Here is a 19,374-nt window from a genome sequence, read left to right as displayed (position 1 = left end):
TACCTGCTATCACAATAGCAGCTATTCTTCCTGAGGTACAACTGACAACTGATACATGAATACACAAATATAAATCATAGTTAAATACACAACAAAAAAAGTTCTATACAAATAAATACACAACAATAAGCAATGAAAACAAAAAGAAAGACAAGTACAACATATTGTTGTAAAGAAGATGTACACACATTCATACACAATACATACACGAAATAATGATAGTAGGATTAAGAACATTTATAAGAAAATGACTGGTATTACCGCTAATTACTATTTTAAATCATTTAAAAAAATGAACGTTGTTTTTAGTACTGTCATTATTTATTCTAAGATTAGAGTGTCTCTCAGTCGCTCATCATTCCCTTTAAGAGTAGATCAGGTGAGCTCTGTCTTTGGTGGATTGCTATTGTAACGGTGCAGCTACCTGGACGTGTTCAACAAACTCTTCTCAGCAGAGGAAACTGAGCTGCTGGTTGACGCTGTGAAGGAGCTCCAGCAGCTCATTTACGGGAACAGCAATGTTATTTTATTTACTATTCTGTTTATTGTTGATGTAAAAGTTGGGTTTGTGCTGCTGTGTGTTACCGAGATAGCGATGAACGTCTGACTGTTGGCGTCTGTCTAGGTTGTATTCAGTCAGTGGAGCTCCTGTGTTTTCTGTTACCAAGATAAACAAGCAAAACTCCAGAAATGTACCTGAACAAACTTTTTTTTGTAGACCATCACGACCACTGGTAGTGTAGATATATTCAGAAGCTCTGCTGCTGTTTAAACCAGACAGGAGGAAGGAGTTAAAATACACTGTTGGTGGGGTGTGAGATACAAGCCTTATTCTACTGTAGGTTTGTGTCCCAGAAATGCTGTAGTCATCTCACCTGGTTCAGACACGCATTTCTAAGAGATTTCTAAATGAAAGGAAAGATTAGTTTCCCAATCAAATGTAATGTGATGCGATTGTCTCGTGGCCAAAGATGATTCATAGAGAGCAAATAGAAAGCTTTTATTACTGAAGGAAATAGACGATAGAAAAGGCCTTTAGAGGACAGAACAGAACGTTTCCTCCCATTGTAATCCAGTAGGAGTGTCCTGGAGTGGGAGGTAGTGTTCCTCAACTTGGAATTATCCCCCTTTGATGCTTTTGGAAAACTCTGGAAAACTCTCTACACAGCAAAAATACCAGTGTTATATCAATTCTATAAGTGTTCATTTGAACCCTTTTGAAGTGTTTATATAAACAAGTGAATTTCTCACATTACTGAATATCTCATATTACTGGTTGCAGAGTATAATATGCAAAACGTCCCGAGCTGCATGTTCCATATAATAATACGCTCTAATAAAAATGATTTTGTGTTTTAGTCAAAGGAACTAATATTATCAAGTTGAGTTACAACTCAATAAAATGAGTTCAGAGAACTTTAACCTGAAAATCTGAAATGCTTGTTGAGCCAATGAAAAAATGTGATTTCAACCAACTTTTAGTTACTACACTTTTAGTTTAAATTTTAATTTTAAATTTTAAGCCCACAGAACTTGAAAAAAACTGCTGAGTTAATAAAATTTTTGTTGTGTGAACAAAACTCAGTTGAGTTGAATACACTTACAATTCTATGTATTCAAATAAACTTAAAATAAAAATTAAATAAAAAAATAATAAAACTTAACTGAGTCAAATCTAAATGATAACTTGACTGGGTTAAGTTGAATAAACTTAAAATTCTATATCGTCACTGTCCAATGAAAAACACTTATCTCCAAAACAGCAGCTTTACAGGAGAGAGAAAAAACCTTCAAAACTTTCAATTGAAGTCAATGTAAAAAGAGTTTATTTCAGGTCATTTTGAAGAGTTTCTATTGGTCTGTTCATCAAGACATTTTGGCACAGTGTAAGAGACAGTTTGTCTGTTCAAATTATGTAGTAAACTAAAAATCCACAAAAATGGAGATAAGTGTTTTTCATATGACAGCGACGATATATTTACAACTGAACTGAGTCAAAGCAAAATGATAACTTGACTGAGTTAATTTGAGCCAATGAATGATTTTTTTTACAGTGTATGGGAATTCCTATATGACCCTATTAGCATCATGCTAATGAGGTACAGGGATAAAGCATTGTGCTGTGGAGCAGTGGAACTGTGTTCTCTGGAATGGCAGATCTTCATACAGTACTCTTGGAATGAGTTTAGACACTTAAAGATGTTCTTGTCTCTGAAAGCATGCAATCAAATCCTCACATCCAGTAGACAGTTTTTCTCACACTGTTGATTTCAGAAGAAGTAAAGAATGAATGAATCAGGCATCTTAATCCATACAATGCAGGAAGTAGAAGCACACAGGAACACAAAGTCGAGCGGTTGTGATCTTACCTGACCCGCCTAAGAACACTGTGCTCTATTTACAGGTACATGACATCATCCAGCAGCACGACGCACTGCTAAACCCCAGAACCTCCAGCACTATCAGAACAAACCAGAGTTCTGCTTGTCTGTCTTGGTAACAGAAAACACAGGAGCTCCACTGACTGAATACAACCTAGACAGACGCCAACAGTCAGACGTTTATCGCTATCTCGGTAACACAGGCGCCGTGCCGAGCCGAGCGTACACCCCCACTTATTACACACACATGAACACACAGCAGCACAAACCCAACTTTTACATCAACAATAAACAGAATAGTTAATAAAATAACATTGCTGTTCCCGTAAATGAGCTGCTGGAGCTCCTTCACAGCGTCAACCAGCAGCTCAGTTTCCTCTGCTGAGAAGAGTTTGTTGGACACGTCCAGGTAGCTGCACCGTTAAAATAGCAATCCACCAAAGTCAGAGCTCACCTGATCTACTCTTAAAGAGAATGATGAGCAAGAGACACACTGATTGGTTGATTTATTATTTCACATTACGCCCATTAAATTAACCGAGCTGCGCAAGGTGTACTTTTCCCATCGTTACGAAAGCAAAGACACACTGACATGCCCTAAACCAAGCTGCACGGTGCAACATTAATGGCTTGCTTTTAGCTCACTAAAATAGAGCCCATACTGATACTGATACATTCTAGTATAGCAGACTAAAACTTTATATCTCCACTCTGAACTCCAGGTAGCTGCACTGTTAAAATAGCAATCTGCCAAAGTCAGAGCTCACCTGACTCTTAAAGGGAATGATGAGCAAGAGACACTCTGATACGTTACAAGCTAAATTAACCACACCCATGATTAATTAAGAGAATTGGGGTTCTGTGGGTTCTGAGTATATAGTATATAGTTATATTTTACAGAGTGTTTTAGGTTCCTGCACTGTAAACCCAGACGCTGTTTAAACTCAAATGATTTAAGTCTGTTTTACACAAAATTGAATATTTCTAAACATTACTCAACTATTTTGAGTTAGTTGAACATTTGTGAGCACAGATACTGTACTATTCAAACTGAGATCTTTGAGTTGAACAAACTTATAATAACTGAGTTTAGTCTGTTTTGTCATGAGCAGCTTCTTTTCTATTGGCTTCTGTCACAATCTATTTGCATACTGGGTGTGTCCAACAGTTTCTGACAGACACTCACCATCAGTGTGTAGTGATTCCCCCCGGGCTACCCTACAAATAAATCTACTTCCCCTTTAGTTGTAATAACTTGATGTTTTAATTTATGATAACTCAAATTCATTCCCCATTACTAAACTTTTTTAAGGCAACTGGTTTCCTCAATTTTCACATTTTTTAAGTAAATTCAACCTCTCCGGGTTTACAGTGTGCAGCCCTGCTGCAGATCTTGATGCACACTGTGCTCTTCCTGTGCTGAACACTCGTATCTGTGTATGAGCGCTGGATTAGCGAGGATTACAGGAGATTAGTTAATTATAGACACCTGTCCGCTAAGCGTGGAGGCTTGAGTCAGGTGGATGTGCGCGAGGAGAGTCGGCTGGGCCGGGAACAGCTTGGTGTAGCCGTGGTGGTGGGGGTGGTTAGGGTGGGATGGGGGGGTGGTTGCCGGGGCAGATGGGAGTACATGTGTTTTAGCGTCATCCCGGCACGCTCTCAGCATGCACCAGCACCCGTCCCACCAAACAGCTCCGTCAGAAACCCGGGTCTTAGCGCCGTGTGGGCCGAGCGGCTCCGCGGCTTCAGTGAGGACAGGCTTAAGGAGTTAGCATCACTGTCGGGTTATCCAGGTGTGATTGGAGGTTGGAGGGTTTGAAGGACGACTGAATTATCAGCGAATATTTGTCCTCACTTGTGTTGTATTTGATACTGTGAGACATTTCCGAGGTTTTCACCGCACTATATAATAAATATTACTGTTTATTGACCAAATAAAAAAAGCAAGAAAAGAATTTCCACAGCATGATGCTCCCACCACCATGTTTCATAGAGGCTGATGTGCAGTGCTAAGGCCAATTTATACTTCTGTGTCGAACCTATGCCATAGCTTTTGCATATCCAGTGAGAGTGCGCTATGCACCGGAGAGCATTCATACCTCTGCATGAGCTTATCAGAAGTTCTGCAGTTGAAACCGTGAAGGCGGGAATGCAAGGCCCGGTGGACCAATCACAGCTGCGACTGTCCACGTAGCGCAATGTGTAGTTATATGTCCAGAGAGGTGCGTGTCAAGCTACACCGTAGGTTAGGACGTAGGGTATGGCATAGGTTTAAATTACATTTATTAAGTATATTAAGTATAAATTTTGGTTTATCCCAAAAAGACCAGAGCATCTTATCCCACATGTTTGCCGTGTCCTCTTTACATGGACTTTTTTACGTCTTATGACTTTCTGAAATGGCTCTCTTTTTGACACTTTTCCATAAAGGCCAGATTTGTGGATTAAAAGACTAATGACATGATAGTTGTTCTGTGGACAGATTCTCCTGATCCACCTGAGCTGTGGATCTCTGCAGCTCCTCCAGAGTGATCATAGTCCTCTTATGACTGCTTCTCGGATTAGTGCTCTCCTTGCCTGGGTTTCTTGTTAGGTTTCCTTCTGAAGGACTTCTGAAGGTTATTGGTGACTTCTTAGATTTTTGATGATGAAAGATTTTGAGACATTTCACATCACAATTACTTGCTTTTTTGTGTGGATTAAACCGTGGATGGTATTTTTCATCAGTGAGAAAGCTTTTAAATGTTGAAATCAATGGCGCTCTCCATGCACCGGTCCAGACATCAACACTGAATGTTCAACATCAATCCTGCTGATTGAACAATGGATGAGCTACAGATATAGATTAATTGATTGATTGATTGATTGATTGATTGATTGCTTAAGTGGTCGTGTTGGTCTATCACATAAAATCCCCCCAAAAAACAAGGTCAAAGCTACGTAGAAAGGGAATCATATAGTCCATCACACGGCCTCACCCTCTAACTTTAACCAGAATAGACACAACTATTCAGAAATGTCTGAATCTCTTATTAAACACATTATTCCAATGTTTTAATACAGACTCAGTGCAGAAGATGAGCCCGAGTGAAGATGGAGGAAGATCTGGAGATGGAGAGAGACACCGAGAGCAGTGTGAAGGACTTTACTCACTACTTACTCTTAATCTGAGCGCCTGACTCCTCCCATCCCCTCCCGCTTCCACCTGGAGGAACTCTGAGCAGAAGCTGCTGCTTATTGTACCTGAGCTCATGCGTGGATCGGGCCGCTCCATTGGTTCTGGATGGTGATTTGGTTCTTGATCAGTGGGTGAATGGTGGCTCGGCGCTGATCCGGAGGTTCTGACTGGTTCCGGAGCTGCAGGGCGACTCTGCCGATCCTCCGCTGGGCGTCCGGATTTCACCTTCAGGTTTCTGATGATCTGGTTTGGATCTCCAGATGGATAAACTGTGACCTCGTCATCTTTTCCTCCATAGTCCTCGTCTCAGCCTATGGCTGTGTAGTTACCTGAGCAGAGTCTCCTCAACCCGAACGCAACCGCACTACAGCAGGTAACGTGCTACAAAAATGTGCAAAAAAATGTTTTAAAAAGTTAATTTAAATGGTTTTATTTCATGCCATAAAAATATATAAATTTTAGCTACCTGAACTGACTGGACACATTCCAAACATTACAATGCATTTTAATGCAAAGTTTATAGTTCAAGTGCATTTTTAAATTCTGCAATATTTCAGCACTTCTAATGAATCCTTTATTCATAATGCACTATAAATGCATTGTTTAATGCATTTTATGGCATGCATAATACTTTATAATAATTGCCATAAGCGTATACATATGGGTAACACTTTACAATAAGGGTCACAATTAACAGCAACTAAAAACAGTTATTTTTGTTAATAGTTATATTTTAATTATTACTTGACCCTAGTTAAGACATTATTAAGTATTCCTAAATTTTAATTATTACGAATGATAATAATGAATTGAGACATTCGTTAAAACATGTTGTAATGATTATTAATGTCTTAACTAGTGTCAATTAATAATTCCTTGAGACTTTTTGTAGTAAATACTGTTAACTAATGTACGCTGATTTTAAAGTGTTACCTACAAATGTGTATAAACTTATATGTACTAACAGCAGAATACATGTATTGCATGAATGCATGAACATATTTTATAACATGTTCTGTTGCATGAATAAGTACTCATTAGTTCTTGTGCAAACTTATATTGTATTGTACCAATACATGAGGTATTATGCATACTGTAAAATGCATTTTAATGCATTATATGACATGCATGATACTTTGGAATGATTGTCAGACAGTTATATATGTATAATAACCCATATGTACTACTACAGTGATTTTTTGGGAAAAAAAACAGAGGTTTTGATAACATAATGCATTATAATAAATAATTGTTCATAGGAATATTGTACAAAGACATTATGAAACCTCTGTTTTTCTTTTTTATAACTTATTCAGCATGGTGCATGTATAATTACTCTTATGCATTTTTCTTGTGCAAGCTAATGGAGGTCATAATACTGTACCAACACATTTGTGATGCATTATATCACATGTATATGGCATGCACAACACATTATAAAATAAAGTATGTGATAAAAAGAAAGATTTAAGATAAGATGAGATATCTTCAAAGTCATTGTATTTCTATATATAAAGAGACATTCTGCATGTCACTATTAATGCTTATTAGTTATTATACAAGTTTAATACACTCATAATACCAATACACAAGGTACTATGCATGCTCTATAATGCATTATGAATACAGCATTCATAAGACGAGCTCCTGTTGATTGCACTAGTTTTTTAAGTGTTCAGGAATAAATCTGATTGGCTGATTAAGAGACAGTTTGTCCCGGGCTAATAATATCCTGCAGCTCAAGCCTGAGCTTTGCATCCTGACTTCTGCAGAGGACACGCGTTACCATGGATACGCTGCATCAAAACACGGGTTTAGATTCATATAGTTCAATCAAATCTATTAAAATCAAACTGTCTTAATGTGACATCAAAGTAGCACAGGTGTGCGCAGGTGTTAATTACTCTATATTTCATCAAAAGTTCTCTACAAGAGCAGATTTACAGAGAATCAATGTAAAACTGTTTATTTCAGGACATTTTGGAGCATTTCTATTTGTCTATTTATTAAGTAAATTTTGACACAGAGTAAGGGAGAGATTTTTTGTTTTAAATTATGCAATAAACTAAAAATCGACTTATTTTTCATTGTATAGCGATGATATATAGGAGTTAATATATAAAGTATGAGTGTATGTATTGCATATATTTTGCATTTATTTATTTAAAGAAAATTCGTAATAATATGTGACTGTTTTGTTTCGTGTATTCCTAAAAGTTGTAGTTACAATGTAATTAAAAACGAATTAACTATACAGACAAAAGTATTTAAAAGTATTAAAAGTATATTATATGCAATTGATTTTATTTGTTTTTATCTATTAGTTTGTATAATTATGTATTTGTATTGTATATATGAAAATGACTATTCAATTAAAACATTACAAAAATTAAATAAATAGTTAAATAAAATGAAAAATGCAATTTATGCAATAATGCAACTAGTGTATCCTGTTTTTGTTGGAGTAACTGTTCAGAGAAGACTTTCTATAAACTATATTTTGGATCAGTGCTGTGAGGATTTGAGTGTTTGTTAAGGTGAGGATGATGATAAATGGACTAGATCAGTTGTGTGTGTGCAGTTACACATCTGTGTCAGCAATAAGAGCAGCTTATATAGCTTAAATTCTGAACATTAAAATGGAAACAGATCAATCTGATGACGCAACACTGCATAGAAACACTGTATCCATCCTGTAACATTAGATCAAAGATTTATGGTGATGATCTAACACTGGGAATTAATATCCAAATTCACTTTATATTATATAAACTACATATATAATCTACTGTATAATAAGAATTAGAATGGCAGACCTTAGAATGTTCATTATCATAACAGGAAACTAAAGGATAACACTCAGTTGCATTCAGATCATTGACATTTATTAGAGATAGATAGATAGATAGATAGATAGATAGATAGATAGATAGATAGATAGATAGATAGATAGATAGATAGATAGATAGATAGATAGATAGATAGATAGATAGATAGATAGATAGACTTATAGCTACCTAGATAGATAGATAGATAGATAGATAGATAGACTTATAGCTACCTAGATAGATAGATAGATAGATAGATAGATAGATAGATAGATAGATAGATAGATAGATAGATAGATAGATAGATAGATAGATAGATAGATAGATAGATAGATAGACTTATAGCTACCTAGATAGATAGATAGATAGATAGATAGATAGACTTATAGCTACCTAGATAGATAGATAGATAGATAGATAGATAGATAGATAGATAGATAGATAGATAGATAGATAGATAGATAGATAGATAGATAGATAGATAGATAGATAGATAGATAGATAGATAGATAGATACTTTATTGATCCCCGGGGGGAAATTCTTGGCATCCAGCAGCAGGTTACACAATACACAAAGTTAAAAAAGATAAAATATAAAGATACATATAAATACAATCAAATAAGAAATAGAATATACACATACATATTTATTGCAGCTAACTCCATTTTTATTAAATAATTCAAATAAAAAAGTACTATTTAAAAAATCTGGCAGGTTTTTATACTGTATCAAAAATTGTATGAAGAGCAGATCAATAGAAATTCTCCAAAATGACTTAAATCATCTATAATTTCTAGCATTAACTTTCCATAAAAGTTCTCTAAAGTTGCATTCCTGGAGATGCAAGGTTTTTGCGTACACTGTTAAAAGGGTTCTTTAGAAAACCTAGAAAAAAATTAGCATGTGCTGTAAAGTTGCATTTTGGATTTTGCATGGCAGCATCAATATTCTAGTGCTATTCTGAAGCTGTACACTCTGTTTTTTATTTCTATTTTACATTGTATCAAACATTCATTAGGAATGGACCAATAGAAATGCTCCAAAACGACTTAAAAATAAAATCGTCATCAGTCAAACCTTCTAGCACCGACTTTCATTAAAAGTTAAGATGCTTTTTTGCTTTTCCTGTGAAGTTACATTCAAAAAACAATTACTGCTACCAATAGAAATGCTCCAAATATATTTTAAAGATATTTAAAAAAAATAAAAATATATATTTGCATTTCTTGAAGAGTTGCATTATGGAGATACATGGTTTTTGCATGGCAGTAATGCTATACAAGTGTATAAAGGTGTGCACTCTTAACATTGTATAAACTTTTAATGAAGAATGGACCAATAGAAACGCTCCAATATGACTTCAAAAGAAGAAAAAACAAAATGATACATTTTGTTTGTTAAGTTGCAGTTTGGAGATGTGCATTCTCTACATTCTTTTTACACTGTAACAAAAACGCACCAATAGAAATGCTCCAAAATTGAGCATTTCCTGTAGTAAAGTTGTATTTTGGAGATGGTGGTGATACTGTGGTGTATACAGTGTAAATGTGAGTGTGAGCGGATCAGTGTAAAGGCTGTGGTGCGCAGGTGAGCGGTATATTTACTCAGTGCTCGTGCTCACCATCAGACGACACCTTGACTTTCTCCTGCAGCCGTTCTGTTGTGCAACACAATTAGCGCCGCGCTCCAGCGGCTAAAATTAACCCGCTAACAGGCTTATCTCTCATTAGCGCTGGAGCAGCGTGTATCAGACAGCCTCGGCTTCCCCTGGAGACACTACAAATCCCCTAGCGTTAGCATTAGCATGCATGCTAAAGGTCTTACTGATAACACCTTCAGTTCTGATCAATTATCACATCAATACACAATCAATACACAGGATTTACTGATCCTCCTGTTCTACAGATGCAGGGTTTATGCGTGCACTGTTAAAAGAGAGTTGATTTTAATTTATTTTTACATTGTAACAAAATCGCTGCAATAGAAATGATCCAAAATTACTTTCCTGTAGTAAAGTTGCATTTTGGAGATGCATGGTTTTTGCATGGCATCAACAATATTCTGTTGTATAAAGAAATACACTCTTAATATAGTTCTTTACATTTTTTTTACACTGTATAAAAAAATAACTCGAAATGTAAAAAATCGTCCACAGTTACACATGGAGATGCATGCTTTTTGCATGATATTTTGATAATATTTACTATTCTTTTCCATAATAATGCACTGTACATATACAGCTCTGTAAAAAATAAAGAGAGCACTTCAGTTTCTGAATCAGTTTCTCTGATTTTACTATTTATAGGTTTATGTTTGAGTAAAATGAACATTGTTGTTTTATTCTATAAACTACAGACAACATTTCTCCCAAATTACAAATAAAAATATTCTCATTTAGAGCATTTATTTACAGAAAATGAGAAATGTCTGAAATAACAAAAAAAGATGCAGAACTTTCAGACCTCAAATAATGCAAAGAAAACAAGTTCATATTCATAAAGTTTTAAGAGTTCAGAAATCAATATTTGGTGGAATAATCCTGGTGGTTTTTAATCACAGTTTTTTTTTCATGCATCTTGGCATCATGTTCTCCTCCACCAGTCTTACACACTGCTTTTGGATAACTTTATGCTGCTTTACTCCTGGTGCAAAAATTCAAGCAGTTCAGTTTGGTGGTTTGATGGCTTGTGATCATCCATCTTCCTCTTGATTATATTCCAGAGCTTTTTAATTTGATAAAATCAAAGAAACTCATCATTTTTAAGTGCTCTCTTATTTTTCCAGAGCTGAATATCTACACAGACAACACTTTATAATGATGCCAGAAACTTGCATGATAACTCGAATGTAATTATAACAGCATTCATAACGCATAATAAATTAAAAGTATGTCTCTTCATTAAGATTTTAAAACAGATATTATAAGACATTATGAAAACTCTCTTTATAATGTTACATACTTGTTACGTACAGGTATACTTTCTATGAGTGTCGTGTCTATTAGACTGCTTATAACACATTGTTATAACTTCATAAAGCATTATAAACATGGTTATGCATGTTTATAGAAAATCTATAACAATGTATAGCCATGTTTTTTTATGCAGTATGAATTGTAGTTATAATGCATCATTAGCAGACACCTCTAAACTTCATGTAGCTTCAGATTAGATCAAGAACACTATAAACCCAGACGCTGTTTAAACTCAAATGATTTAAGTCTGTTTTACATAAAATTGGATATTTCTAAACATTACTCAACTATTTTGAGTTAGTTGAACATTTGTTGTGAGTTGAACCAACTTATAATAACTGAGTTTAGTCTGTTTTGTCATTAACAGCTTCTTTTCTATTGGCTTCTGTCTCAATCTATTTGCATACTGGGCGTGTCCAACGGTTTCTGACAGACACTCACCATCAGTGTGTAGTGATTCCCCCCTGGGCTACCTTACAAATAAATCAACTTCCCCTTTAGTTGTAATAACTTGATGTTCTAATTTATGATAACTTAATTTTCATTCCCCGTTAACCGGTTTCCTCAATTTTTTTTAAGTACATTCCACTTATCAGGGCTTACAGTGTAGAGTGTAGAGAGACTCTTGGAATGAAGAGAGTTTACATGACCGAGCGGTTTCGTAAAGCACATAATGATTTCATAAAGAATCTGGTTTCTCTGGAGTGACGTCTTCAATCGTGCTACTTATTCTGACAATCATCTGATAGACAAGTCTGTATTTATATTTATTGGTCTTCAGGAGAACGTTATTGTCTGAATGCATTGGGCAGAGTGTAAAGTTTGGTTGAGGGGGGATAATTAGTATGGTGTGGGGTTGTTTTTTTCAAGAGTTAGGCTCCACCCCTTAGTTCAAATGAAAGAAACTCTTAATGCTTTAGTAGACCAAGAGGTTTTGGACAATTTCATGCAAAATTTGCAAGGTTAGGGACGACCCCTTCCGGTCCCAACATGACTACTGAGCACTAGTGCACGTAAACTCATTCCTAAATCTAATATTTATTACATTTTTTATTCAATAATTCAACATTTTGGCCCAGTAAACTTTGTGGACGCTCCAAACCCATTTGATCATCTAAGGCTTTAAATATACCTAAGCTACTACTATAATCTGTCCCACTGTGTCCACACTGCTTCCTCTGCAGAATGAACTTTGTGCATCCGCCAAACCCATTTAAACACCTAAATCCTGCTATATATCTGTGCTATAATATATAAATTGTCCTTTTATGTCCTCACTGTTTCCTTGTCATAATGAATTTTAGCCCCAAAATAAAAAATGTTTAATTTTTTTGTTTAATACCCCATTTAACTTTTTGAATGTTTTAAACTCATCTGATCACCAAAAGATTTATATATACACCTGGGCTGGTACTATAAATTGTCCCGCTTTGTCCTCTAACTTATGAATTTTAGACCATTTTTGCTGGTACTATAAACTCTTCGAATACGTCCTTACTGGTTCCTCTGCAGAATTAATTTTAGCCCCAAAATCTAAAATTTCTTACATTTTCTGTTCAGTAATCCGATATTTTAGCCCAGACAAATTTTGGATGATAAACACATGCACTAATCACACTAGATCATCTAAAGCTGTATATATCTATACTGCTACTATAAATTGTCCTGCCGTGTCCTCACTGGCTCCTCCACAGAATACATTTTATGCAATATACCAACATTTATGCTCTAAACCCATTGGATCACCTAAAGTTTGATAGGTCTACACTGGTACTATAAATTGCCCTGATTTATCCTTTGCACAATTAATTTTAGCCAAGAAAAAATATTTTATTCTAGTTTTAAACACTTTGATCAACAAAAAAAAAAAACATTTGATCACCCAAAGCTTGACACATCTGTACTGGTACTATAAATCTTCTTGGCCTGTCCTCACTGGTTCCTCTACAGAATTAATTTTATGCAGTGAGCTAACATTTATGCTCTAAACCCAATGAATTATTAAAAACTTAATACACTTGTGCTGATACTTGTGCTGAGACTACCTTTATAAAGGGTTTATAAATGGTTTACAACTAGTTTATTAATGGTTAATAATTAGGTTGTAAATGCCTTAAAAATGATTAATAATCAGTTATATCACATATGTAGAAAGGGCAACAGTATAGATGGCTGATTATTATTAATGATTTTAAGGCATTTACAACCTAACTAGTAACCATTAATAAACTACTTGTAAACTATTTACAAACCCTTTATAAAGGTAGTACTTATTTTAAAGTGGTACCAGATTGTTATACACCTGTTCTGGTACTATAAACTGTCCAAATATGTCTGGTTCCTAAAATCTAAAATTTCTTAAATGTTTGGTTCAGTAATCCAATTTTTTGAATACTAAATAGATGCTCTAAACACACTGAATCACCTAAAGCTTGATACATCTACACTGGTGCAATAAGTTGTCCTGATATATACTCTGCAGAATGAATTTAAGCCAAACCCAAAGATTTTATTCTAGTTTTAAACTCATTTGATCACCTACAGCCTGAGACATCTGTGCTGATAGTATAAACTGACCTGCTGTGTCCTCACTAATTTCTCCACAGAATTAATTTTATGCAGTGAATTCACACTTATGTTCTAAAACCATTTAATTATCTAAAGTTTGACACATTAGCGCTGGTACTAAAAGTTGTCCTGCTTTGTCCTCTGTAGAATTATATTTTATTCTAGTTTTAAACACTTTGATCAAAATACCTAAATACCCGTTCTGGTACTAAACTGTCCGGCGATGTCCTCCTCATACATTAATTTCTGATTCAGTTATTCAGTATTTAGACTCGATCAGCTGATTAGAAGCTCCAGACCTGTTTGATCACCTGTGGTTGATAGGTACCTGTGCAGGTATATAAATTGTCCCGCCGTGTCCTGCCATGCGTGCGGTAATTACAGATCGTCCTGCCGTTACGTAACCAGGCAAGGTTATAGTCTATTAGCAGGAGTGACTTCTAACAGTAAGAGCTTTAAATCCAGACCACAACAAAGCTCAGCCACTCGCTGCTGCTGCCGGGTCATGTGACTCCATTGATTAGCATTAGCTAGCGGTGGACGGTTAGCGGAGACGTGACCTGAGAGTTCAGGACACCGCAGGACTTACCATGCCCTGTCCTGCCCTTCATCAGGACACGCAGCATCATCTCTCTTTACCTACGTTTATCTGCAGAACTTTATTCATTCTTTATTATATACAGCAAAAATAAACACATACAGCTCTGTAATTTCTTTGATTTTACCAAATTGATCAGAGCTTTCAGATCTCAAATAATAATAATGCAAAGAAAACAAGTTCATATTCATAAAGTTTTAAGAGTTCAGAAATAATCAATATTTGGTGGAATAATCCTGGTTTTTAATCACAGTTTTTTTTCATGCATCATGGCATCATGTTCTCCTCCACCAGTCTTACACACTGCTTTTGGATAACTTTATGCTGCTTTACTCCTGGTGTAAAAATTCAAGCAGTTCAGTTTGGTGGTTTGATGGTTTGTGATCATCCATCTTCCTCTTGATTATATTCCAGAGGTTTTTAATTTGATAAAATCAAAGAAACTCTTATTTTTTTCCAGAGCTGTACCTGTGCTGGTACTATAAATTGTCTCTTTTTGTTTATTTAATTTAATAAAATAGTTTATTTAATTTAAGGGACAGTGTACGTTCATTAACATTACTGTAAATGCATCAGAATTAGCCTAAAGGCTATTGTTCATCCGTTGTTCTCATCAAGAGTTAATTACTTGAATTTCTTGTCTCTTAATATAAAGTTTAAGAGCATCAGTAAAGTAAAGTAGTGAAGAGGTAGAGTTACAGGTATACAGTGAATAGTGAATATTTCAGTAATGTTCTAATCCAGATTATGAGAACCAACAACTACTCAACTAAATAAAGAATAAAATACTTAGAAGGTCAGTCAATCTGAAAATAAGAATTTTAAGAAGTTTAGAAGTATCCTCAAGTACAGTTACTGCAAAGACCATCAAAACCGTTATAATGATGGAACTGGCACTCATCAGGACCACCCCAGGAAAGAGCAAAAAAAGCAAGTTTCCTCTGTTGTACAGGATGAGTTTATCAGAGTTTTCAGCCTCAGAAACCACAAGTTAACAAACAGCTCCCCAGATAAGAGTATCTAAATACTTCACAGAGTATTTTGGTTTGTTTAACACTGTTTTTAAGTTACTACATGATTCAGTATGTGTTCCTTCATAATCTGATAGATCACTTTACTATTCATTTACTATGTAGGAATAAATTAATAATGACATATTTTTTGGGTTGTAGGGTTGTAGGACCTAGAGTGGTACTATATTATCTACAAATGTATTATTTAATGTATTAATGAAGGTGCATCCACAAGCATTTTCACATAAAGAGTACATGTCTAAAACACATTTACAGAATAAGGTTATATATATATATGTGTATATTTATAATAGTAATGGATGTTCTGTTTTATCTCCTCTCTGATCCGGCAGTGCCGACATCATGCATAAACAAGTGGAGGTCCGAATGCACGAGAGTGAGCTAGAACCCCCGGTTCCTCCCCCAGAACCTGCATGTGGAGGCATCTGTGATAAACTCATGAAGCACCTGCTGCTCACGCTCACGGTTCTGGGTGAGTCCTGTTCATCATGGGTTTGGGTTTAGACAGTTTTGCTTTAAAAAAAAAAAACAACATAATTAGTGGCATCAATGAAAACGTATGAGATTTAATCTGTGTTTCAATATAAATAAAAAGTAATCCAGTTTCTGAACTCAATAGAAGTGACGCTGTGTTTACATTAGTACGTCACCAGACTCTGTGTAAATAGAGATTTACAGCAGGACATTTTAGGCACAACTTGCTGCATTGATTATCAATCAACCTTTAATTTCACTCAGTAATACATGCTGAGAATTTACAACTTTAATTTACAACAAAGAATTAATTAAATTTTAAACCAAAAGCATTAACAAAAACAAAAATGAAGATTGTATTATGAAAATAATATAGTACTTTACAATAAAAGCATAAGTAGTCAGTCTAAAATTTAAAGCAGTCAAATAAAGAGATAAATAATTCAAATAATACAAAAACACATAAAAAATAAAAGAATACTAAAAAAGAAAGAAATCTAAAAAGAACACTAGGATTCTTAAAAGGCAAAATGGTAGAAAGAAATGAAATAAAAAATAAATAAAAAAGACAAAAAAATAAATAAATTAATAAAAACGCCAAAAGGTGTTTAAAAATTAAAAGTTTAAAATGATTAATTTGCATTAAAAATGATGAATTAGTAAATTAAATGAACATTCCTTGTTAGTTACATACATTATTATGTCAATGTTGACAGCTATAACATTACAATTATAACATTATTAACATAACATTAAAACATTACATAATAACATTATATTATAACATTAATAACATTACATAATAACATTATATTATAACATTATTAACATTACATTATTACATTATTAACAATGCATTATAACACTACATTATAACATTATTAACATTAGATGTGAATAACAACATTATAAGTATTTTTATGTAAATGAGGTGGATTCCTGCTGGTAAAGGAAAGTCAGTATGTTTCTGTATCCTGTGGTTTATTACAGTTTAAACTGCGGGTTCAGAGTTTCATATTTTATAATAATAATAATAATATCTGCTTCACGCTGTCTGCTTATCAGTCTATAAACACAGAGCCGAGTTTATACACAGAGAATACAGAACAGAAACATGCAAATTCAACATTACCTCACGGAACAGCGCTGGTGTTTATTCAGGAAAACAGTGACACTACAGAGTTTATATCATACGCCTGAGATATTCCACTGGTAATGTTCCTCTCCAGTGTGGAAACTCAGCTAATTCTATTTAAATATTCCAGAGTGTTTCCAGCTTCTGGTTTAGGTCATGCTGTCTGTTTTTTTTTTTTTCAGACTAAATGCAAAAATAGAAAATTGGATTAATTCTTTTTTACATTTGTTGTGGTAAAGAAGAAATAGGTTTTCATCCATTCTCACAATTTATTTTGTTTTTTACTTCTGCCCCTCACATTCTCAAATTTAGGACCAAAAAAAAAAAAAACATTTACTCTAATTTACCATTTTTAATCTTCTAGGTTACAGTTTAGCTGCTATGAAAAACTGGTAGTAGTTAGTGGTAGGCGACAATCAAATAATGAGATTTAATCCATGATTTAATATAAATAAAAATAACCTACCTTCTGAACTTGACAGTAGTGATGCTTTGGTACAATGATTATTATATTATATAATGTTATTTTGTGGTTTCACTTATTATATTTTGTAAAACTATAACAGTGCTGTCCTGAAGATAATCCTAAAAATAAACATTTCAGCATAAAAAAACATCTACAAGTGAAAATCTAGCTAATACACAAACACACATAGTTAGCTAACTAGCTAGTGTTATACTCGCTAACACACAGAAATGTTTATCCAGTAATAAAACTCACTACACTAAACTGATCACATCATCTACATAATATCTCCAGATAACTAAATCTATATAACTGTAATGTATAAATAGTGTATTTAGGTAGTGATTAGTTTAGTAGGTAAGGATGTTTCTCTCTCTCAGTGCAGCGTAGCTAGTGTTAGCAGTGTAGCTAGCGTTAGCAGTGTAGTTAGCATTAGCAGTGTAGCTAGCAGATCAGAACTACAATAAACACCAAGTTAAAGTTCATTAATAAACTCTACTGTAATAAACTGAAGAAATAAAACTTTTAACTTGACTTTTCCCCTCAGTTACATCTTTACCCACACAGACTGACTGACTTAGAGTTAGCACACTGAGGTAACCTAGTACTAGCATACGACCGCTAAGCTAAAAGACTAGCTAAGAGTCAGTACAATGATTAAATTGCATTTTTAAAATTAGTGAAGTTAATATAGTTTGCAGGTTAAACATGTGCATTAACCCATCAATGTTGACAGCACTAATCATTACAGCTATGTTTAAACAAATTAGGTACAATTAGGTGGTTGGAGTACATGCTAACAAGCTAATATTAATATTATACTACAATAAATTAGCTGAATGTGGCCTGAAGGCTTTTTGTTTGTCCTATGGAATTTAAATGGTCTTAATCTTAAGAAATACAGTTACAGTATACAGAAACCAGCTCTGGAAAAAAATAACAGATAACAAGAACATTTCTCCCAAATTCCAAATAAAAACATTGTCATTGGCAGAGCTTTCAGATATCAAATAATGCAAAGAAAACAAGTTCATATTCATAAAGTTTTAGTTCAGAACTAATCAATATTTGGTGGAATAAACCTGTTTTTTATTTACAGTTTTAATGCATCTTGGCATCATGTTCTCCTCCACCAGTCTTACACACTGCTTTTGAATAACTTTATGCTGCTTTGCTCCTGGTGCAAAAATTTAAGCAAAAATTTTTTCTATTTTTTTTTTTCAGAGCTGTACTTATCTGTTTATTTGTCTGTCTGCCAGTATAGTCACTTGTAATGACGAGTGGTTATCTCTGTTTGCGGTGTGATAATCAGTGTTTGTAAATTCTCAGTTTCTCAGGAAGCCACGTGCAGCCAATACATCAGAATAGAGTGCTGTGTTTATCCTGGGACTATAAATGTCTATAAACGGTAGAGAAGGTTAAACACCGCAGCTTTAAACTGTGAATCTAATTGGATTAGAAGTATAAAAATAACCCCTGTCACTTTCCTGTAGAGAGTTACTGTAGGAATTAAATAAATATACAGACACTGCACTGCAGAAACACTGCAGAAACACTGCAGACGCATAAAATAAAGCTGATAAAGTTTAGAAGCTGTTGTTTTAACAACTTAAAAGCCAAGGCAATATTTACAAACTATCAGAGATCTTTAATGGGTCTGTAATGTAAAAACATTTAAACCCTGTTTACACCTGATCACTCTGTGCTGAATAAAATAGCATAACTGAATAAACACAA

The 19,374-nt window shown here is 34.5% G+C and overlaps 1 protein-coding gene across 1 annotated transcript in view; it reads left to right on the top strand.

Annotated features, from left to right (window-relative positions):
* Nucleotides 1-5,613: 5,613 nt before the first annotated feature.
* The window catches only part of LOC103035188 (excitatory amino acid transporter 2-like), a 37,586-nt gene continuing 23,825 nt past the window's right edge, over nucleotides 5,614-19,374 (top strand). The window contains exons 1-2 of the mRNA XM_049470979.1: nucleotides 5,614-5,932; nucleotides 15,895-16,034. Coding sequence (XP_049326936.1) covers nucleotides 15,905-16,034 — 130 coding nt within the window. The 5' untranslated portion in view covers nucleotides 5,614-5,932; nucleotides 15,895-15,904. The remainder of the gene's footprint in view (nucleotides 5,933-15,894; nucleotides 16,035-19,374) is intronic.

Source organism: Astyanax mexicanus, chromosome 23, assembly GCF_023375975.1.
Source record: "Astyanax mexicanus isolate ESR-SI-001 chromosome 23, AstMex3_surface, whole genome shotgun sequence".
NCBI classification, from domain to species: domain Eukaryota; kingdom Metazoa; phylum Chordata; class Actinopteri; order Characiformes; family Acestrorhamphidae; genus Astyanax; species Astyanax mexicanus.
Note: the sequence above shows the minus strand (reverse complement) of the source record. Positions and strands in the feature narration are given on the sequence as shown.